We start from the raw sequence: 24,441 nt of genomic DNA on the forward strand, positions 1-24,441 counted from the left end.
TCATCTATGAGAACCTTGACAAGTAGGAATCTGCCTCCAGGGTCTCTAAAAATGGAGACTTCCGAAAAACTGAACCCCACGTGCAAAGAAAATACCCACCCCTTTCGTTTTATTGTCAGCGTTGGCTAAGAAAAATTTGGGAAATTTGGCATGAATGAAAGATGGTTGGTACGATTTAGGGAAGTGTGTTTCTTGAAGGAATAAGATATCAATTTTTTGGCCGTAATATTGTTGGAAATTTTTTTTACGTTTGACCAGGGAATTAAGGCCTTGGGCGTTATGAGAAGCTAGGCGTAGTGAAGTGCTATTACTGGGGGGATTAGCCATGGAGCAGAGAGGTACCGAAGGCAGGAAATCTCTGTAAGCCTACCTTCGCGCTATATGCCAGATGCGAGTTCCAGAGAATCCAAGAGATCCACCAAGCGTCATTTCGTGTGTCACAGGTGAGGGGGTCCACTTCTAGAGCTGCAAAAAGGGAAGAAGAGAAGGGGTAAAGAGAGAGAGAATAAAAAGAAGAGATAAAAATAAAAGAAAAACAGTGGATCCGAGACGGAGAAAGGACAGAATCCCTCCGCCCGAAGCCACCAACCACATAGTCCCCCCAAAGGAGGAATGTCCCATCCTAGGTAAGAACACTCCACTAGGGAATCTCTCACCCAGGATAGAGTGAGTGCGCAGGAGGTACGCCCCAACCCCCACAACACCAATGAATAAGCATACATTAAAATAGAGAAAAACCGAACACCAATAATCAACTTTTTAAATACTAAAGACCAAATAATGCAAATTAAAGGCCTGAGATAAGGCCTGCACTAAGGTGTAATAATGTCCAATGGGCAAAAACCCCCCAAAAAAAAAAAAAAAAAAAATTTTTCAAAAAGTTTTCAACTGGCCCTGAGGCCCATGGTCAGAGTGAACTCTGCCCAAAAAATCGTATGACAAAAATAGAGATATGGCTTTTTCTTTGCCACTCTGCCCTGAAGCCCAAAATTCCGCAGCCGCCTCTTCACTGTAGATGTTGACACTGGTGTTTTGCGGGTACTATTTAATGAAGATGCCAGTTGGGGACCTGTGAGGCATCTGTTTCTCAAACTAGAGACTCTAATGTGCTTATCTTCTTGCTTAGTTGTGCAACGCGGCCTCCCACTTCTTTTTCTACTCTGGTTAGAGCCTGTTTGTGCTGTCCTCTGAAGAGAGTAGTACACACCGTTGTAGGAAATCTTCAATTTCTTTGCAATTTCTCGCATGGAATAGCCTTCATTTCTAAGAACAAGAATAGACTGTCGAGTTTCAGATGAAAGTTCTCTTTTTCTGGCCATTTTGAGCGTTTAATTGACCCCACAAATGTGATGCTCCAGAAACTCAATCTGCTCACAGGAAGGTCAGTTTTGTAGCTTCTGGAAGGAGCTAGACTGTTTTTAGATGTGTGAACATGATTGCACAAGGGTTTGCTAATCATCAATTAGCCTTCTGAGCCAATGAGCAAACACATTGTACCATTAGAACACTGGAGTGATAGTTGCTGGAAATGGGCCTCTATACACCTATGTAGATATTGCACCAAAAACTAGACATTTGCAGTTAGAATAGTCATTTACCACATTAGCAATGTATAGAGTATATTTGTTTAAAGTTAGGACTAGTTTAAAGTTAGCTTCATTGAAAAGTACAGTGCTTTTCCTTCAAAAATAAGGACATTTCAATGTGACCCCAAACTTTTGAACGGTAGTGTATATATACCATAGTTTGTATATGCTATAACTTTCACAAAAAAACTATTTATATACACTTATTGGGATTTTTTTTGTATCAATGTAGCAGATTTTTTTGACATGTAGCAGAATACATTTTGGCCAAATATATGAGGACATTTGATTTTATCAGATATATTTTTTATATTATTATATATTTTTTGACAGATAGTAGAAAATATTGTTTATTTTTTTTGTTGTTTTTTTTTTCATTCATATTACAAACAAGAAAAAAAAAACAGAAAGCTCTATTTTGTGCAAAAAATGATATAAATTGTGTTTGAGTACAGTATTACATGACCGAGCAATTGCCAGTTAAATTAGCGCAGTGCTGAATGGCAAAAAATGTCCTGGTCATGAAGGGGGTAAAACCTTTCCGGAGGTCAAGTGGTTAAGGATGCCAGTGGGTGGATGTAATAACTGATGTAAGCTGAACTGAACTGAACACTGATGTAAACTGAATCTGATGGGTATATCAGGTGACTCAATCAGTTATGAGTGGGCACTCTATGTAGCATGAAACACGTTAGCCCTGTCTGCTCTTTATCCCTGTGTTTGTTGGGCTGTTTTTAGAAGATTTAAAGCAAAGTTCCATGTGGTTCCAAGTGTAAATCCACTCGTTGTACTCCTTCCCCCCTCAAGTGCCACATTTGTCACCTTTTGGGTTGCGGGGGAGAACAGGATACCTGTTTTTTACAGGTATCCTGTTCCCACTTCCGGGAGCCTCAGCCGTGGGTATTGACGTCACCACCCGGGCTCCCTCCTCCTCCTTCCTTCTTCCCCGGCCGCCGGGCCAGTAGGAGAAAGGAGCGGAGCGGAGCCTCGCTCATGCACAGTAGGGATCCTGGTGTGTAGCTGTAAGGTTTCACTGCCGGGTTCCCTTACTCGCAATGGAGGCGGCATGCACCCAACAGCTGATGAAAACATCAGCTACAGTGCTGACATCGCTGAACTCCAGGACATGTAAGTGTACGATTTTTAAAAGTCAGCAGCTCCATTATGTGTAGCTGCTGGCTTTTAATTTTTGCAGTGGTGGGTGGACCTCCGCTTTAAGATAAAGATGGCTTTTTAACTGAGGCTCAAAGGACTGCAACCTCCTGGATATTGTTTTTGAACCAGTGCAGCAGAGCTTGCACCCGTGTGGATGCTGAGCAGGGATTTGTATAGTGTTACACTACCTTGAGCAGCGGCTTTGCATTGTATACCTGACCTCAGTCGCCTCTCCATGCAAGAGGGGGACAGTCTGGAACCAGGCAAAGCCATGTCAGGTGGCCCCAGAGACTGAAAAGATCCCCTCTCCCTTCCCTCTTCATTAGCAGACAGTGCTCATATAAGAGGATTACAAATAATATAATAAAATAAAGGAGGTAATGAAGTAGTAATAAATGAAAAAAGAAAAAAATATATATATAACTGACAGGGGTTATAACCCCCCCCCCCCTTACTCTATCCAACATAAAAAAAGTTTTGCCTTTAGTTCTAGTTTAACCACTTTCCATCCAGAGATGTACCCATACGTCACTGGACTAGAGTTGTGTGAACAGTTTGAGCTGAGCAAAAGTTCAGCCCGAACATCGCCTGTTCGACGAACAACTTACTGTAATTTGGGGTGCGCTTGGTGAGATATTCACCTGCCGAACGCCACACAATGCAATGCATGCTGCATGTTGATGGGGACAAGGGCCTCTTCCCGACAACCCTGGGTGGGGTAGTTGTGGGGGTCTGTGGGCAGGGGGCCACCCTATATGAATGAGTAGGGGTACATTGCCATTCACCAAACAAAGTGTCAAAAATAAAGACATGAGGCAGTTTTTGACAATTCCTTTATTAAAAAATAAAAAAACAATGTCCCCCAATGTAGATCCATCGTCATTCGTGATGCCCGCCGCTACCCCAATTGCTGGTGTTCTGCCGATCCTATACCACAGGCAGGCAGCTGTTGCAATTACAGTCGGTGTATTGTGCCACCTGCACAGTGTACACCTAAAGCTACCCCAATTGCTAGTGTTCTGCTGCTCCTATACCACAGGCAGGCAGCTGCAGCAATTTCAGTCGGTGTACTGTATCATCTGCACAGTGTGCACTTAAAGCTACCCCAATTGCTGGTGTTCTTCTAATCCTATACCACAAGCAGGCAGCTGCAGTAATTACAGTCAGTGTATTGTGCCATCTGCACAGTGTGCGCCTAAAGCTACCCCAATTGCTGGTGTTCTTCTGGTCCTATACCGCAGGCAGCTGCAGTAATTAGAGGCGGTGTACTGTGTCAACTGCACAGTGTTCACTTAAAGCTACCCCAATTGCTGGTGTTCTTCTGATCCTATACCATATGCAGGCAGCTGCATTAATTACAGTCGGTGTATTGTGTCATCTGAACAGTGTGCACCTAAAGCTACTCCAATTGCTGGTGTTCTTCTGATCCTATACCACAGGCAGGCATCTGCAGTAATTACAGTTTGTGTATTGTGTCATCTGCACAGTGTGCACCTAAAGCTACCCCAATTGCTGATGTTCTTCTGATCCTATAACGCAGACAGCTGCAGTAATTACAGTCGGTGTACTGTGTCATCTACACAGTGTGCACTTAAAGCTACCCCAATTCTGCTGATCCTATACCGCAGGCAGCTGCAGTAATTACAGTCGGTGTATTGTGTCATCTGCACAGTTTACACATAAAGCTACCTCAATTGCTGGTGTTCTGCTGATCCTATCCGCAGGCAGCTGTAGCAAATACAGTCGGGGTATTGTGCCATCTGCACAGTGTGCACTTAAAGCTACACCAATTTCTGCTGTTCTGCTGATCCTATACCGCAGGCAGCTGCAGTAATTACAGTCATGTATTGTGTCATCTGCACAGTGTGCACATAAAGCCACCCCAATTGCTGGTGTTCTGCTGATCCTATGCACAGGCAGCTGTAGCAAATACTGTATGTGTATTGTGCCATCTGCACAGTGTGCACCTAAAGCTACCCCAATTGCTGGTGTTCTGCTGATCCTGTACCACAGGCAGCTGCAGTAATTACAGTCGGTGTACTTTGTCATCTGCACAGTTTGCACTTAAAGCTACCCCAATTGCTGGTATTCTTCTGATCCTATACCACAGGCAGGCAGCTGCAATAATTACAGTCAGTGTATTGTGTCATCTGCACAGTGTGCACCTAAAGATACCCCAATTGCTGGTGTTCTTCTGATCCTATACCACAGGCAGGCAGTTGCAGTAATTACAGTCGGTGTATTGTGCCATCTGCACAGTGTGCGCCTAAAGCTACCCCAATTGGGGCGTGGCCAGGATGGCACTGTGAGCGGCTGCTTCTTTAGTGAGCTCCGCTTCTGATACACTTACCCGCATCCAGGATTGCCTTTCCTCCTCCACATTCAGCCCCTCCGGAGCCCGGGGTTGGTGCCTGTTAGCCCCGTGGCCCAGCGGGAGAGGATTGAGGGCGCAGCGATCTCCCGGCCGTTCCGCGGCCTTGACGGTGCTTTCCTGGCAGCCCCTGTCCGGGCGGCGGAGCGCGGTGTCCGCGGAGGATTGAGGCGGGACCCCCGAGACCGGTGGCTGAACAAAGGGTGGACCCCTGCCTGGCGGATGATTGTGGCCCAGATACGGAATCCGGACCTCCGGCGGTGAGTAGGCCACAACCGCGGCCTTTCCTGACGGCCCCCGCCCGAGCGACTGCAGTGCTCCCGGAGTGACATCCCCCGTGGCCTGTGGCTGACCCCATACGAGGTGAGGCAGAGCCTGGACATCCGGAGGCGAGTAGGCCGCGACCGGGGCCTTTCCTGACGGCCTGCGGACTGCCCGGGGGCTCCAACCTGCAACCCCCCCTGCACTGAGGGGAGGTCCCCTGCCTAGCCTGCTCATTATATAGGGAGGAGAGGGGGCCTGTCTTGGGGAGGTTGCTGACCCCCCGCCCCCCCGGTATATAGGGGCCATCTGGGACATCGATTGGAGGGAGTTTGGGGGCGGCCCCCCTGACGGCCCCTGCAGGGTGAAACCGGGCAGGGGACTTCTTTAACGCCCCAGCTGTCCTGGAGGACCCCAACCGACGGACCAAGGGCGGCCCTGGGCACGGGAACGGGCCCTTCTGCCCACACACACCACAGCGCTCCCTTAATGGCCCGAAGACACCTGGACTGTACAGCCGGGGCATCAGAGATCTGCCGGTGGACACTCTCTGAACCCACCTGGACTTGTCCTGCGCCACTCCATCTGAATGAGGCGCCAGAACTCAGGCAAGAATTTTAGTAAAGGGGGCAAGCGTCTGTCTTTCCCATCCCAGCCAGACCCCCCCCCCGGGCAGACTTGGTCCCCCAGGAGGAGACCCGTACCACACGGAGTGCTCATAGAGCTTCCCAGACGGCCCCCATGGATCCAGCCGAGTCCCGGCCTCCCTGGCTGGCGGAGGTCATGGCGGCCATTGCCACTTGTCAAACCACCCTAACAGCCAAAATGGAAGCCGTGCAGTTGGATATGGGTCTTATCAGACAGGATATAAACAAACTCAGATCCAGGGTTACTGAGACCGAGCAAAGGGTGAGCAATACTGAAGACACAGTGTGCGAACATGGAGCTGCACTTCGCACCCTTCAAACTAAAGTTAAAGCCTTGGAATACAGAGCTGAAGATGCCGAGAATAGGTACCGGTGCAATAATCTCCGCATTGTCGGCCTCCCAGAGGGGGCTGAGGGGAACAACTCCACCTGCTTTGTGGAGGGCATGCTGCGGGACCTCCTCCCTGATGCTCGTTTCTCGCCTCACTACGCAGTGGAAAGGGCACACCGTGTACCACCTAAACCGGGGCCTCCTGGAGCCCCCCCGCGAACCTTCATCCTCCGCCTCCTTAATTTCAGAGACCGAGATGCAGTTCTCCACGCTTCTAGAACGGTCGGCGACCTTCAGTATCAGAATTCCAGACTGATGATCTTCCCTGACTACTCGGTGGAGACTCAGAAGCTCAGGAAATCCTTTGATTACATGAAAGCGGCTTTGAGAGCACGTAACATCCACTATAGTGTTCTTTTTGCGGCCCGTCTACGAGTCCAAGACGGAGAGACGACCCGCTTCTTTAACACCCCCGGAGAGGCATCCGCCTGGATTGATTCGCTGGCGCCGGCTTGCTGATCGACTAAATACCTCTTCGGAATTGTTTACAACCCATTCTACTGTTGGGATGCCCACGGCCTTTGTTGCACCTGTTGTGCCCTGGTTGTACCGATGGTGGGCTCCCCTCTAATGCTGGCAGCAACCTCCCCGGTAGCGGGAGTTCAAGTTGATACCTCTGACCTGAGATACGGTCGGGAGAAGGCTGTGACATGCCGCTCCTCTTCGCCCTTTCCTGCTCCCTCCTGGAGCATGGGGGCTCATACCATATGTTCCTTCTTCCCCTTTTTGGATCATTTTCACTGATGGGACAAACTGCTAATTTTCTTTATCCTCCCAGATCCATGTCCCTGTCAGCCTCCTTCATAGAGCAGGTGGTTGCCTCACGCCTAGTGAGCCGCTCACTTGGTTACCTAAACCCCCCCAGGATGTCTGGAGGGGTGGAACTTGCCTCCTGCACGGACCCCCAGTTGCAGCCGGCGAGCTGATACACTTTGGGATGAATACCCTCCTCAGTTTAAGGGGGTTAGGTGGGGTTGGGGGTAGGGGACTGTTCCCCTAACGGGGCCAGGGATTTTTGTTTCCCTTTTTCTTTTTTTATGTATGGTTATTGGGGTTATCTGTTTGTTCTCTGTTTAGTTTTGTTGTACTTGTTTACTAAAAATATTGATATTTCAGTGTTGCATTGTCCTCGGATATGTATGTCCCGGGTCCAGCGGTCCAAATCGGGAGCCGGGTTCCACAATGATCCTGATCCTTCAACTGCCCCCAGAATCCATGTCTACACTTAACATTGTATCCTGGAACACCAGGGGAGTGAACTCCCCGGTTAAGCGATCCCTGGTGTTCCAATTTCTTAAAAGTTATAACCCACATATATGCGTACTCCAGGAGACGCACCTCATCGGCAGTAGGCTTCTTTCCCTAAAAAAATCCTGGGTGGGGTACCATTACCACTCCACCCACTCTAGTTTTGCCAGGGGGGTAAGTGTCCTAGTATTGAAGTCCCTCCCCTTTCGGCTCCTGGATCTGGCCTTGAACCCGGACGGCAGGTATGTCATTATTCATGCGACAATTTACTCAATGACCTGGACCATTGTGGGATTATACTTGCCCCCGCCGGCCTCATTGCTGGTGCTGAATCAAATCACTAGCAAGATGGCCGAGTTTGCCTCTGATAATGCTCTTATCCTGGGTGATTTTAATTTAGTTCCTGACCCAGACATGGACAGACTGACTCCGGGGGGACACCATGGACCTGGGCTGGCTGCCTGGGCAGACACATATGGCCTGACGGATGTCTGGAGGTGGAGACCCCCCGGGTTTCGGGCATTTACATGTCACTCTGCCACCCATAAAACATTCTCCCGCATTGACTTGGTATTTGCGCAGAGCCCAGTCCTCCCAAGGGTCGTAGACATACAAATATTGCCCAGGGGGATATCGGACCATGCACCTCTGTTTCTGACATTGGATCTTTCCCTGGGACCAGCGGTTAGACTATGGAGGCTTTCCAGGTTCTGGATCTCAGATGCCGCTGTGGATGATCATTTTAGGACCGAATTGAACAGCTATTGGGAGGAGAATGCAGGTTCGGCTGAGGCCACGGTAGTGTGGGATGACTTTAAGGCTACCACGAGGGGGCACTATCAGACTATCATTGCCAAAATACGCAGGGAACGTAGAGCAGAGCTAAAAAGAGCTGAAGGAGAGGCGGTCTGCGCGGAGGCTCTTTTTGTCCGCACTCGGGACCCCCAAAATTATCTGCAACTGCAAATCCTGACCAGGGAGGCTGTTGATCTCCGTACCTCTCTCACCCAGAAGAGAATGCTGGCTCAGTCCCAGTGGATCTTTGAGCAGGGGGAGAGGTCGGGGAGGATGCTGGCCTGGCTCTCCAGGGAACAGGCAGGGGGGTTGAGCATTTCACATATCAGGGACAAATCCAGTCAGTTGCTTCACACCCCAGACAGGATTAATAACTGTTTTGCAGAGTTTTATACATCTCTCTACACCTCTAGGTCGGATTACAGTAAGGAAGAGCTAACAACCTACTTGGCCGACATAGATATACCAATCCTCACGGAAACGTACCGAAATAGGCTGGACGCCCCTATCACGGTTCTGGAGATTCTCCAGGCGCTTAAATCTATGCAGGCGGGTAAGACGCCGGGACCGGACGGAATCCCGGCGGAATTCTATAAGCACTACGCTACGGAGCTCTCTGAAAGACTCCATCTATTCTCTGCGTCGTCGCATATTGATAAACTTCCCGACACCATGAGTGAGGCGATCATAGTGGTGATCCCCAAGCCGGGGAGAGACTCCACCTTGTGTTCGTCATACTGCCCTATATCACTGTTAAATGTGGACGCGCAAATACTAGCCAAAATCTGGGCCAACAGACTAAACTTAGTCATCATGGCCCTTGTCCATAGTGACCAAACAGGTTTTATGCCGGGCAGAGGCACAGACATTAATATCAGACGCCTACTCACGCACATAGATAGAGCGGCCAGGGGGGAGACGGGTGTAGTGGCCTCGCTCGACGCAGAGAAGGCCTTCAACTCTGTCGAGTGGGGTTACCTATGGGAGGTGCTCTCGCGATTCGGATTTGGCCCGGGATTTACGAATTGGATCCGCGTGCTGTACTACAGCCCCTCTGCTAGAATCTGTACCAATGGCTGTCTCTCCGGGCAGTTTCAGCTGGCACGGGGTACAAGACAGGGGCGCCCCCTCTCACCAGCCTTATTCGCCCTCGCGATGGAGCCCTTGGCTATTTTGCTGAGAGCAGATACTGGGATAAAGGGAATACAAGTAGGGCCCATCGAGGAAAAGCTGTCCTTGTATGCAGATGACGCTCTGCTTTATTTAGCGGACGCGTCATCTTCTTTGGGCACTGCACTGGAACTGATTAATCGATTCGGTCGGTACTCAGGTATCCACATCAATTGGGACAAATCGGTTCTTTTCCCACTCCACTCCTCGACCCCTCGCGTGCCTCATCCACCGCTTAAATGGGTGGAAAGTTTTATATACCTGGGGATTAAGGTCAGTGGTAGAGATCAGAACTATCTGGAGGACAATATACAGCCACTCATGACACAATTAGGGGCTAGGTGCACGGCATGGCGATCTCTCCCTTTATCCCCAGTGGGCAGAGTCAATTTGTTAAAAATGATCTATCTCCCCAAGTACCTGTACTTCTTTCGTAATACCCCCATCCACATACCCAGGACTTTTTTCCAGAGACTAGAGAGTCTGTTGATATCCTTTGTCTGGGCTGGGAGACTCCCCAGGGTAGCTAAGCACATACTATATCTCCCACTATCGGGGGGGGGGGGGGGCCTGGCGCTCCCAAACTTTCAGATCTACTACTGGGCGGCCGTTTTGGTCACAATTCGGTGGTGGTTCTCCCAGCCCACACAAAACCCGGCGGTCACCCTGGAGGCAGCCATCCTTGGCTCTTATGCAGCTCTGAGTAACCTACCATTTCGGGGGCTTAGGGCGAGCTCCTCCATGACGGGCTTGATGCGTACTACGGTGAGGGTCTGGCGGGAGGCAAGGAGGAGCTATGGAAAGCCCAACCACATCTCCCCACATATGCCCCTATGGAGCAACCCCATGCTCCCTCACCTGAATAGTATCCCAGACCCTTCTCTGTGGGCGAAAAGAGGAATCGTCACTTTAAAGCACATAGTTTATCAGGGTAGGCTAATGACTTTCCAAGAACTGAGATGTACATATGAGCTTCCAATTTCTTTCCAGTTCAGATATTGGCAACTGAAGCATGCCTTTGGGGCTCAGTTTCCTGCCCCTCTGACTCTGGAATCGGACTCCATTGAACGTCTACTAACTTCCAGGGTGATGGGGAGAACCCTGTCGACCTTATATCTTTACCTCACGGTGGAACATGACACTAGTTTGACCAAATCCCGGGAGAAGTGGAGTTCGGAAATTCCGTCCCTAGGGGAGGAGGAATGGGAGGAGTGCCTGACTTCTTACATTCCAACAATGATAGCCACGAAAGACAGGTTTATACAATTTAAATTCCTGCATAGGGCCTACTTCACCCCGCAGAGGCTGGCGCATATTTACCCCCAAAGGGACCCTAATTGTCAAAGGTGTAAACAGGAGGTGGGCACTTTCTGGCACATGGTCTGGTCATGTCCCAAAATCCAGCCCTACTGGGAGGAAGTGGTCAGGTACCTGCATGATGACTGTGAAGTTCCGCTGGGGATGTCCTGCATTTATGATAGAGTAATGGCTACTCCTGTTATCTGTACTGCTGGATTATTAATTTAAGAATGATTACTGGATGAAGGTGGTTTTTTCCTTTCTACAACTCAGGCGTCAGGCAATCAACCTCTGATGTTCGGTATACCTCAAATCTCAACCGCAACAGCAAAGTTGCCGTGAAGGAGCAGGAGCCGTGAAGGAGTGGTGTATACACCGCTCCTTTGCCGCTCCAAAGATGCTGCTAGCAGAACTTTTTTTAGCGTCTTGCCAACGCACCGCTCTAGTGTGAAAGCCCTCGGGGCTTTCGCACTGGAGGCACAGCAGCGGCTCTTTCAAGGCGCTTTGCAGGTGGTATTTTTAGCATTGTAGCACCTGCAAAGCGCCCCAGTTTGAAAGGGGTCTTAAGGTCCTGGATTACCGGTTGCAACTTTCCCCTTCCTTATCCTTACTTGAGAAAATAACCAGCTTACGCAACCCTTAGCGACTTAGCACTGGGTTGAGTGGAAAAAGCCTTGATCAGACTGAAACAGTTATATTATAATAAGGGTAACAAGGCTCACTCCCTTCTGGCTAGGAAACTGCGTACATTTTATGCATGAAGGTAAAAAACATTCTGTGTGCTGCTCCCCGCACAGCCCCCCTAATACTCACCTGAGCCCCCTCTCGATCCATTGATGTGCACGGGAGCCTCGGCTGTCCCGGGTCTCTCTCCACATATTGTCCGAGACAGCAGCAGGAGCCATTGGCTCCCACTGCTGTTAATTACACTCAGTCAGCCAATGATGAGAGAGTGGGGGGCAGGGCCGAGCCACAACTCTATGTGTCTTATGGACACAGAGTGGGGGCTCAGGAGCGAGCACACACCAGTTCCCCCATAGCATGTGGCTTGCTATTGGGGGCACTGGTCAAAGGGGAGGACCCAGGCACGCAGACAGGAGACCTGATAAGAGAAGGATCGGGGCTGCTCGGTGCAAAAACCATTACACAGAGCAGGTAAGTAAAAAAAAAAAAAATATGTTATAAAGAACCTTTCATCGTACTTTAAGATTCTGCAGTGAGCATGTTTTCCCACTCGGTTCAGTGTTAGTAATCTATAATTGTTCATTGTATGTAATGCTCCCAGTATGGAGAATTTGTATTCAGTTTTAACATTTCTCATCGGTTTTGTATGTATTGCAGTTTCACAACATAAAGAACACACTCAGTAAATGCAACTACAAGAAAAGTAAAGTTTCTTCTTGTTTATTGAAGAAGTAGAACACGACTATCTGAGCACCACAAACTAAAACACTATTTAATGCATGTTTAATTTTCAAAGCAATCTTATCCACCCATGTCTCCAAGCTTTATTTTGTTGAGAAAACATTTTGAAAAACACTTCCCTAGCATTTCTAGTTGTGGCCATCTTGAGTAAGGGCAGATGATTCATTTAGCATTTACTTCCTGGAATCCATCTGCCCTTAGCTCAGTCATGCAGGCAGGAGGGTGCTTAGCTCAGAAAGCCCCTTCTCCACTTCTCCAAATAAAGAATAAAAATGCCCATGAAGACTACTGGGATGTATGACATAATTTGCCTAGGCCTGAAACCAGGAAGCAACTGAAGATCTGTAAAAAACAGTCTAAAACAAGTAAATATAATATACCTTCCTATCTATTTAATGTTAGCAGCATAAGCAATAAAAAATAGCTGATTGAGAGAGTTTAGTCCTTCTTTAAAGTTGTTAAGCCAGCTGCCCAGATATACATGGAGATATATGCTAAAAGGCCAATATAATCAGTATGTGCTGAAGATGGCGGTGATATGGTCATTTTTCTTGGGTATGTAGCTACTGACACCTAGAAAGGCAAAAGAGAACATTGTAAAGTAAGCTTACACATTCATAACTTAAACTTTAAAGGACAATAGTACCCCCCCCCCCCCATCCCAAGACTTATATTGATCTGTCCCCACTCCTCTACTGCCCACTTGGAGTCACATGGCCTCATCACTAGAAGTCTCCCGGTTCTGCTCCTTCCTTAAATCTCCATTCAATAAGCTGTGGACTACTCAATGAGCCCTATTGCATTAAATGCAGCTGTGACTATGTAAGCATGGACCAGGAGGAGCATAGGATAAGGCTACTTTTCATCCACAGATCCAGTATACAGGCTGGTTGACTAAGCCCTATTGAGTTTGAAGAATGAGCAATCTGTGTTTAGCTCATTATTTATCTTATGTATGCTGCCATTTTGGCATCAGGAAAATGGAATCTTGTATCAAATCTTACAGTAATTTTCTCTTCCTGGTGCCAATCCATGGCAGCATACAAACACTCCCTTTTTTGATCTGGTTCTTTGTATGGATAATGGGGGAGATATCTCTCAGTCAGACTTTTATACTTGTGGAGGCTTTGGAGGGGTCCTGGTTAGGGATAGGCCGAACACCCCCCTGTTCGGTTTGCAGTAGAACATGCGAACAGGCCAAAAATTTGTTTGAACGCGCAAGCACCATTAAAGTCTATGGGACACGAACATGAAAAATCAAAAGTGCTAATGGTAAAGGCTTATATGCAAGTTATTGTCTTAAAAAGTGTTTGGGGACCTGGGTCCTGCCCCAAGGGACATGTATCAATGCAAAAAAAAGTTTTAAAAACTGTAATTTTTTCAGGAGCAGTGATTTTAATAATGCTTAAAGTGAAACAATAAAAGTGTAATATTCCTTTAAATTTCGTACCTGAGGGGTGTCTATAGTATGCCTGTAAAGTGGCGCATGTTTCCCGTGTTTAGAACAGTCCAAGAGCAAAATTACATTTCTAAAAGGAAAAAAAGTAATTTACAAGGACCTGCGCTAGCGACTATAATGAATTGTCGGTCCCAGCAATACACATAAAAGTTCATTGATAAAACTGGCATGGGATTCCCCTACAGGGGAACCCCGAACTAAAATAAAAAAATGCATGGAGGTCCCCCCAAATTCCATACCAGGCCCTTCAGGTCTGGTATGGATATTAAGGGGAACCCCGCGCCAATTTTTTTTTAAAATAGCGTGGGGGTCCCCCCTCAAAATCCATACCAGACCCTTCAGGTCTGGTATGAATTTTAAGGAGAACCCCGTGCCAAAAATCCATACCAGACCCTTATCCGAGCATGCAACCTGGCAGGCCACAGGATAAGAGGGGGGGGTGAGAGAGCGCCCCCCTCCTGAACCATACCAGGCCATCTGCCCTAAACATTTGGAGGGTGCTTTGGGGTAGCACCCTCCCAAAAAAAAAAAGCTGCAAGCTGCCTACGATCTGCCTACATGGGAGGCACCTGCCGTAATGACGGCCTCTCAGGTGACAGTTCTTTTATAACTGAGGGCAGGGCCACACGATGACATCACCGGGTGACTCCGCACAGGGACATCCCTATGGCTTTCCCATAGCATCAGAGGGGGCAGGGTCATTTGGTTATGTAACCGGGTGGCCTCGCCCCCTCTGACGCACGGGGACATCCCTATGGCTTTCCCATAGCGTCAGAGGGGGCGGTTACTTAACCGAGTGACTCTGCCCCCTCTGACGCTACAGGAAAGCCATATGGATGTCCCTGTGCATCAGAGGGGGGCGGGGTGACCCGGCGATGTCATTGTGTGGCCCCCCCCTCAGTTATAAAAGAACTGTCACCTGAGAGGCCGGTCATTATGGCGGATGCCTCCCATGGAGGCAGATTGTAGGCGGCTTGCTGCTTCTTTTCGGTGCGTTGGAGCGAAGAATAGGAGACTTTGGCCGCGTACACATGGGCGGACTGTTCGCCCAACCTTGTCCGCTGAACAGTGTTTGGGCGGACAGTCCGCCCGTGTGTGGGCTTTCAGCGGACAGTTTCAGCGGACAGTTGGACGGACAAAGTCTTTCGGAAATTCCGAAAAACTGTCCGCTGAAACTGTGTTTGAGCGAACAGTCCGCCCGTGTGTAGGCTACTTTCGAAATGAGCAAACTGTTCCCGCTCGGAAAGTCCGCCCATTTCGAGCGCGTGTACAGGTAGGCGGGGCCCGCGAAGGAGACGTCGCGGGCTCTGCCGCCTGGAATGGGCTTAAAGGGGAACCCCAACGCCGAAAAAAATCGGCGTGGGGGTCCCCCCAAAGTCCACACCAGACCCTTGTCCGAGCACGCTACCCGGCAGGCCAGGAAAGGGGGGCGAGCGAGCGCGCCCCCCCTCCTGAGCCGTACCAGGCCGCGTGCCCTCAACATGGGGGGTGCCTTGGGGAAGGGGGGGCCGCGCGGCCCCCCCACCCCAAAGCACCTTGTCCCCATGTTGATGAGGACAAGGGCCTCTTCCCGACAACCCTGGCCGTTGGTTGTCGGGGTCTGCGGGCGGGGGCTTATCGGAATCCGGGAGCCCCCTTTAAGAAGGGGGCCCCCGGATACCGGCCCCCCACCCTATGTGAATGAGTATGGGGTACAATGTACCCCTACCCATTCACCTGTGAAATAAAGTACAAAAAAAAACACAACACAGGGAAAAAATATTTTATTGCACAGCTCCGGGGGTCTTCCGTCTTCGGGGGTCTTCTCGCCGGACTCCTCCGCTATCTGTGTGTAGCTCTTTTACTAGCGGAGGAGCCCGGCTTTCATCCTCCCCGCCGCCGGCCTCTTCTCCCGACTTCGGGGGTCTTGTCCCCCTCTTCGGTTCTTCTGCCGGGCCACCGCGCCTTCTTGTAGCTCTTTTACAGGCGGTGGCCCGGTCTTCTGTCGCCGCTGCCTTCCGTTCTTCTGTCGCCGCCTTCGGTTCTTCTGCCGGGCCACCGCGCCTTCTTGTAGCTCTTTTACAGGCGGTGGCCCGGTCTTCTGTCGCCGCTGTCGTCGCCGCCGCCGCCGCCTTCCGTTCTTGTTCTTCTTCTTGTTCTTCTTCTTCTTCTCCTGGAGATGTTGACTCGACGAGCTCTCCGGCCGGAATGCCAGAGCCGCGCTGTGCGGTCACTTATATAGTGACAATGGGGCGGTGTCACATGGTATATGTCACATGGGTTGGTCACATGGGTTGATGTCACATGGGGACTATGACATCGTAAGGGGGCGGGGTCACCATGTGACCAACCCATGTGACATATACCATGTGACACCGCCCCATTGTCACTATATAAGTGGCAGCGGAGCGTGTCCCTGGCATTCCGGCCGGAGAGCTCGTCGAGTCAACATCTCCAGGAGAAGAAGAAGAAGAACAAGAAGAAGAACAAGAACGGAAGGCGGCGGCGGCGACGACGACAGCGGCGACAGAAGACCGGGCCACCGCCTGTAAAAGAGCTACAAGAAGGCGCGGTGGCCCGGCAGAAGAACCGAAGAGGGGGACAAGACCCCCGAAGTCGGGAGAAGAGGCCGGCGGCGGGGAGGAAGAAAGCCGGACTCCTCCGCTAGCAAAAGAGCTACACACAGATAGCGGAGGAGTCCGGCGAGAAGACCCCCGAAGACGGAAGACCCCCGGAGCTGTGCAATAAAATATTTTTTCCCTGTGTTGTGTTTTTTTTTGTACTTTATTTCACAGGTGAATGGGTAGGGGTACATTGTACCCCATACTCATTCACATAGGGTGGGGGGCCGGTATCCGGGGGCCCCCTTCTTAAAGGGGGCTCCCGGATTCCGATAAGCCCCCCGCCCGCAGACCCCGACAACCAACGGCCAGGGTTGTCGGGAAGAGGCCCTTGTCCTCATCAACATGGGGACAAGGTGCTTTGGGGTGGGGGGGCCGCGCGGCCCCCCCTTCCCCAAGGCACCCCCCATGTTGAGGGCACGCGGCCTGGTACGGCTCTGGAGGGGGGCGCGCTCGCTCGCCCCCCTTTCCTGGCCTGCCGGGTAGCGTGCTCGGACAAGGGTCTGGTGTGGACTTTGGGGGAACCCCCACGCCGATTTTTTTCGGCGTTGGGGTTCCCCTTTAAGCCCATTCCAGGCGGCGGAGCCCGCGACGTCTCCTTCGCGGGCCCCGCCTACCTGTACACGCGCTCGAAATGGGCGGATTTGCCTCCTCCTTACGTGGGCGAGTCCGTTCATTTCAAAAGTTGAGCGAACTGTTTGGCAAACAGTTCGCTGAAACAGTCCGCTCGTGTGTGGGCAAGTCCGCTCATGCAAATTTTGAGCGGACTGTTTGCCGAAACTGTTTGACAAACAAGGTTGGGCAAACAGTCAAGGTTGGGCAAACAGTCCGCGCGTGTGTACGCGGCCTTTGTGTGACAGTTTTATTTTTACATTTTTTAAATAAAGGACTTGTCCCAGGGCGTGTATTGTCTTTTTTTTTACCAATTTTCACAAATCTTTTGTGAAATGGTATTGGTACATTTGTACCCCCTTACCATTTCACACAGGGGGGGCCAGGATCTGGAGGTCTCCTTGTTTAAGGTGGCTTCCAGATTCCGATAAGCCCCCCGCCTGCAGACCCCCACAACCACTGGGCAAGGGTTGTGGGGATGAGGCCCTTCTCCCCATCAACATGGAGATAAGGTGCTTTGGGGGACTACCCCAAAGCACCCTCCCAATGTTTAGGGCATGTGGTCTGGTATGGTTCAAATGGAGGGGAGCTCTCTCATTCCCCCCTCTTTTCCTGCGGCCTGCCAGGTTGCGTGCTCAGATAAGGGTCTGGTATGGATTTTTGGAGGGGACCCCACGCCATTTAAAAAAAAAAATGGCGCAGGGTTCCCTTTAATATCCATACCAGACCTGAAGGGCCTGGGGGGAATCACATGCCGTTTTTATCAATGAACTTTTATGTATATTGCCGGGACCGACAATTCATTATAGCCGCTAGCACTAGTACTTTTAAATTATTTATTTTCCTTTAGAAATGTAATTTTGCTCTCAGACTGTTCTAAACACATGTGCCAATTTACAGGCATACTATATACATACTATAGAAATTTAAAAGGAATATTACACTTTTATTGTTTCACTTTAAGCATTATTAAAATCACTGCTCCCAAATAGGGATTGCCGAACTGTTCGCTCGGCGGTCAGTTTGCGGCGAATTTTGCATGTTCGCGATTCGCCCGATTGCCTAACTATTGCCGCTGTTCGCCCGGCGGACATATGTGTTTACAGTGTGAAAGAACTTTGACCCATGATGACACATCCATCATAGGGTACAGGACAGCCAATTGAGACATTTCAGCACATGGACAATTGGACATTCCCCCTACCTTATAAATAGACCTGATCTGGCGGCCATTTTACATTCTGTCTTATGTCAGTTTAGGGACAGGATGCTGTGTGGAGCAGGGAGAGACTTTAGTGACACAAATCGCTAGCTATTAGGTCCACAAAAGTCCTTTTAAGGACTGGTATAGGTGTAGTACAGTATATAGGGTTCAGTGCACTGCTGTGCTGGTGATTGCAGCAGCCTGTCTTTTGTCAGTGTAGGGACAGGACGCTGTGTGCAGCAGGGACAATTAGTTTATTCACTAGCTAGCTATTACTATTAGGTCCACAAAGGTCCTTTTAAGGACTGGTATAGGTGTACAGTATATAGGGTGCTGGTGCACTGCTGCTGACTGCTGCCCGATTCTGCAGCTGTCTTTTATCAGTGTAGGGACTGAGGGACAGTCTGTAAATCACTAGCTACCAGGTCCACAAAGGTCCTTTTAAGGACTGGTATAGGTGTACAATATATAGGGTTGTGGTGCACTGCTGCAGACTGCTGCCTGATTCTGCAGCTGTCTTTTATCAGTGTAGGGACTGAGGGACAGTTTGCAAATCACTAGCTACTAGGTCCACAAAGGCCCTTTTAAGGACTGGTATAGGTGTACAATATATAGGGTGCTGGTGCAGGGCTGTGCTGAGATTACTGCCCTATTCTGCAGCAGTCCTTTATCAGTGTAGGGACTGAGGGACAGTCTGCAAATCACTAGCTACTAGGTCCACAAAGGTCCTTTTAAGGACTGGTATAGGTGTACAATATATAGGGTGCTGGTGCATTGCTGTGCTGGTGATTGCAGCTGTCTTTTGTCAGTGTAGGGACAGGATGCTGTGTGGAGCAGGGACAGTCAGTTTAATCACTAGCTAGCTATTACTACTAGGTCCACAAAGGTTCTTTTAAGGACTGGTATAGGTGTACAATATATAGGGTGCTGGTGTCAGTGCTCTCTATCACATTGCTGGTGTCAGTGCACTCTATCACGGTGCTGGTGTCAGTGCACTCTATCACGGTGCTGGTGTCAGTGCACTCTATCACGGTGCTGGTGTCAGTGCACTCTATCACGGTGCTGGTGTCAGTGCACTCTATCACGGTGCTGGTGTCAGTGCACTCTATCACGGTGCTGGTGTCAGTGCACTCTATCACGGTGGTGGTGTCAGTGCTCTCATGGTGCTGGTGTCAGTGCTCTCACGGTGCTGGTGTCAGTGCTCTCACGGTGCTGGTGTCAGTGCTCTATATCACGGTGCTGGTGATCATCTCCTGCACCCTCTTCATAGCCTACCCTGACCTTTCCTCTCCTCCATTGCCTTCATGAGCTCCTGAGTCCTGAATTGTCAAAATTTCACAGATAAAAAAAAGAATGCTTGTAGTTGTCGATCCCAGATTCACTTCATACTTTTGTTATGTCAGTGTCCATGTGGTGGGACTATGTGTGCACAGCTAGTAAGTATTTTGTGGCTGAAAATATGACCTGTAGGTTTTTAAAGGTTGCCTGCCATTGAAGTCAATGGGGCCCACCGTGAACTTTGCGGTTCGCAAACTTTTGGCCATGTTCGCGGTTCGCATTAGCGAAACGTTCCGTCAGAAGTTCGTCCATCTCTACTCCCAAAAAACAGCTGTTTTTAAAACTTTTTTTTGCATTGATACATGTCCCCTGGGGCAGGACCCAGGTCCCCAAACACTTTTTAGGACAATACCATGCATATAAGCCTTTAAAATTAGCACTTTTTATTTCTCCCATAGACTTATAAAGAGTGTTCGACGGCTTTCGAATTTTCCGCGAACACCAAAAATGGTTTGCTATTCCGTGAGCAGGCGAACACGCGATGTTCGAGTCGGATTTGCGTTCGGAGTCATCCCTAGTCCTGGTGCTCTTGCATGCATGCATTCTGTGCCATATGTAGTAAGTTGCCTTACTTGATATGTTTTCCTATATACAAGTTATGTGCATTTATGTGTTTATGACACGTATTACTGTTTATATTTTTTAGACTGTTGTCCAATCTGTTGCTGTTGAGAACCCCTAGACGAAGAACCTGGAGTCGAAACACGTAGGGATACCCACGACTCTTTTTGGGATCTAGAGCTATTTCTTGTTATGAAGAAAGTCCTATTATTCTGTGAAAAATTTGCATTCACTGTTGCATGTATTTTTTTATTGTCTTAAAGGGATTGTAAGGGTTTGTTTTTTTTGTTTAAAATAACAAACATATCATACTTACCTCCACTGTGCAGCTCGTTTTGCACATAGTGGCATTGAGGTTAAAAACCAGGAAGGTTTACAAACCCTTTAAGATTGTATTTAATATAAACTATATTTGTATTTTTTATATATTTGTCATAGTGGTGCCTTTCCAAAAGTCCCTTTCGTAAACCTGATACAGGTTTCTGTTTTTTGCCATCTTTGTCCCAATGGGGGATTTACCTTCACTTCCTGTCCAATAGCCAAAACAGGCAGCAGGAGGAAATCCCTGCAAATTAATGGAATTTCATGGGGATCCCCAGGTCACCAAAACTGACCCCATTGGAAGATTTCACCACTATTACTTTTCTGGGGACTACCCAAAATGTAAGATTTTCTTTTTCGTTCACTTTCAATGATAACAGTAAACAGGACAAATAAAGAGGATGAATCACCATAAGCCCTTGTACACACGGTCGGAGAATCCGTCGGAATGTGTCCTATCGGACCGTGTTGTCGGATAATCCGACTGTGTGTGGTATGCATGGGACTGATTCCGCCGGAATATCCGTCGGACCCAATTTTCCAACTTGTTGGAAATATTTTCCGACCAACTGGTTTGATCGGACATACTCCGATCATGTGTAGAGAATCTTGATCGGACCAAGTGCCACGCATGCTCAGATCAAATTCCTACATCAAAGCTATTGGCTACTAGCCTGAACGTAGTCCCATCGTAACGAAATTACGTCATCACGTTCTTAATGATCGGATTTTTCGACAACTTAGTCCGCCCGTGTGTATGCAACAGTTTCGGACAAGATCCGACGGACAAAATCCGACGGATTTGGTTGGCAGAATGTCCGACCGTGTGTACAGGGGCTAACATGACAGCTAAAAAATTATATTATATATATATATATATATATATATATATATATATATATATATTTTTTTTTTTTTTAACTGCCCCTTTAAGAAAAAAAAATGTACTTCAACTAAGTGCACTGTGTTCGGGTGCTGGACACAGTGCACTATGGGAAGTGCCATGTCAATGCAATCATGAGATTGCAGACGCGGCGCTTCATTGGCGGGGTTTGGAGATGCTTTGCGGTGCAATCGATCACGCTGACCAGCATCTGCCCGGCCGGGTGCTTTGTTCTCAGTGTGAGAACAAAGTCACTTCCAGCGGGCTACAAAAAGATGGCTGCTGTGAGGACTAATCCCCTTGTGTTTAGTGGAGAGGGTAGGCCCCTCTCCACTGATGAGCACATGGAGAAAACTAGGAAGGAATGGATGGGCCGCCACTGATACCTGGTATGGAGAAAACACATGTACCTCTGTTGTAATGGATGCCATTTCTGTCTGTTGTGTACAGGTGAAGTCTGTGCTTTATGCAGGAACTGCTAACTGTTAATAATATAGCTGAGCTGTGTAATGTTTTATAGCCAGTTTCCACAGAGAGAATTAAAGGGCAAAGATCCATGGGTTCTGTCTGCTGCCATGTTACTCACATTTCTAAAACTGCATTGCTTGTCATTTTTAAATTTCGATAGTCTGCTTTTTTTTCTAGCTTTGTAGTAATGTGAAACGTGTCTTTTATATATCAGCCACTTTCATGGTGTTTTATATTTTGTGATAATTTACTTAGTAATAATGCTGTATTTAATTTTACATTAAAAAGTGTGCAAAAAATATAGATTGCTGCACACAGACCTTTTGGTAAAATCTGAGAATCTCTCTCTCTTGGCATACTAGAATAAGTCAACTCCGCTGGGGACACAGATGTAAGGAGGGACTCCACTTCCGGGGACACAGATGTAACAAGGGACTCCACTGACGGGGAAAACAGATGTAAGGAGGGACTCCACTGCCGGGGACACAGATGTAAGGAGGGACTCCACTGACGGGGAAAACAGATGTAAGGAGGGAATCCGCTGGCGGGCACACAGATGTAAGGAGGGAATCCGCTGGCAGGGACACAGATATAAGGAGGGACTCTGCTGGGGGAACCTGATGGCATCTGGTGGCAGGCGACATGGCAAATGACACGCTCAGGGCTCCCACAGATTCTGCATTATGGTGAGTTGAATGAGTTCATTTTATTTTACACTGTAATAATAGAAGTATTGTGCTTCAATCAACCAGACACCATAACAACCATGGTGCTGGGATGATTGAAGTGCTAATGCCAGGTGTTTGGAATATCTTTATCTGCTGATTGTTAAATTTTCTGGAATACACACATTTCTATTTTTATGGAGGATCTGGGCCTGCTGTCCCTCCCTCCCTCTCCCTCCCTCTCTCTTCATCCCCCTCCCTCTCCCTCCATCCCTCGTTCTTCTCAAATGCTAACCACACCACCTTAGAGCCACGCCCACTATTTCACTGAAACATGCCCATTTTCATCAAGTGGGGGAGTCAAAAACTTCACCAGCTGCCACTGAGTCTTACCCAAAAAAATTTCATACATAAATAGAAAACACAATGTTGTCATTTGTTTTTAATGGTGAGTGGTGGAGAACATTCTGTGTTTTCTATCTATGCATGAAGTTTTGATATTAATAAAGTTTTTTGTGAGTGAGACTGCTGTTCATCTTATTGTGGAACTACTAAACGCTTGTGGATCTTCTGATCCCTGTTTGTTATTGTGCATAGCTTTTTAGTTCCCCGGACACCACCTTTAACATTTTTAGGTGAGTCAATACCCCTTTGAATTTGTATAGTGTTGGAGTACTCACATGTCCTGGGCTGGATCCTGTTTTTATGTATAGTTTAATCTGCATTTCTACTCAGACACATAATAAGGAATGACATGCCTAAGTCTACAGACTACTCACCTACTTCCAGTGGTGTGCTATCTCTAAGGAACTGCCAGTATGTCTTATCATTGGTGTTTCCGGCAAGGTGGTTAATGGACGTGATGTAAGCTCCCCAAGTGGAATTTTGTGACTCGAAGCTGAGGCATAACAAGGCAGATAAAAGTTAAGTGTTCAGGGATACAACACTTTTTTAAATATATAGTTAAGTTAAAGCACAGTAAAGTTGTCATATAACAGAAGGTATTCAAAAGACTCTTACTATGACCGTGTTTTGCATCAGTTTATTATACTTCAAATTACAGCTACTCTCGGTCTGGTAATTTAGCTGATTTGGCATCCGGTTATAGTATCGCTTAAACTCCAAACAGCAAATAATAAATAGTTTTTGTCATCGTTAGGCTAGAAGTTCTCACCTGAATTTATTAGGATCTAGTTCAGCAGCCTTTTGCATGACCTGCAGTAAAGTGGATCCTTCTTTCACTAATACGGTAGTAGAATAAAGAAAATGTTCTCCTATTATGTTATTCACAATCGTGTATTCCACTGAGATAAACTGAGCTGCATAAAGATGGAAGACAAAACAGGTTATAAATACAGATGATGAGAACACACAACTTAATAAGGAATGCCAATGTTTGTGTTGTACCTCTCCAATACAGTTTATTTAGTTCCTAGTTTTAATGGAAATTGTTAAAAATTCCTAAAGTACCTTAATCCTTTTTGCTGCCAGGTCCGTACGTCATGGCTACAGTCAGACACCGGGATTGTGTGTGAAACTGACAGGCAGCCTTCTGCCTGTCAGATGAGAGCGTTTGGGCGGCGCCGCTGCCACCCGAGTGCTCTCACACACCTCAATACGGGCGCTCCCAAGCTCATGTGCTCCCACCATGCTTACCGGGCTCCGCTTGCCAATTGGCGGGCCCAGGACAGTCATGGAGGGTGCTGCTCCATTAGCGGGGAAGGAGAAAATCAGATACACATCCACTCTCCTCCCCTTCTTGCAGTAACCCGGAAAGTGATGTCTCTGACGCCACTTCCGGGTCACGTTCTCGGTGTCTTTGGCTCACTTTTAGGATGTTTTACAATGCAATATGCATTTCAAAACATTTCGTGAAATACTTTCAGACCCTGCTCGCTTTTAGGATGTTTTGCAATGCGATATGCATTTCAAAACATTTTGTGAAATACTTTCAGACCCTGCTCACTTTTAGGATGTTTTGC

The 24,441-nt window shown here is 48.2% G+C and overlaps 1 protein-coding gene across 1 annotated transcript in view; it reads right to left on the reverse strand.

Annotated features, from left to right (window-relative positions):
* Window positions 1–12,311: 12,311 nt before the first annotated feature.
* The window catches only part of LOC143958182 (cobalamin binding intrinsic factor-like), a 49,594-nt gene continuing 37,464 nt past the window's right edge, over window positions 12,312–24,441 (reverse strand). Inside the window, exons 7-9 of the mRNA XM_077467654.1 lie at window positions 23,634–23,778; window positions 23,239–23,357; window positions 12,312–12,921 (exon numbers count right to left, since the gene is read on the reverse strand). Coding sequence (XP_077323780.1) covers window positions 12,860–12,921; window positions 23,239–23,357; window positions 23,634–23,778 — 326 coding nt within the window. The 3' untranslated portion in view covers window positions 12,312–12,859. The remainder of the gene's footprint in view (window positions 12,922–23,238; window positions 23,358–23,633; window positions 23,779–24,441) is intronic.

This window comes from Lithobates pipiens, unplaced genomic scaffold (genome assembly GCF_037356315.1).
Source record: "Lithobates pipiens isolate NorthernLeopardFrog02 unplaced genomic scaffold, aLitPip1_a1.2 Scaffold_59, whole genome shotgun sequence".
Lineage (NCBI taxonomy): Eukaryota > Metazoa > Chordata > Amphibia > Anura > Ranidae > Lithobates > Lithobates pipiens.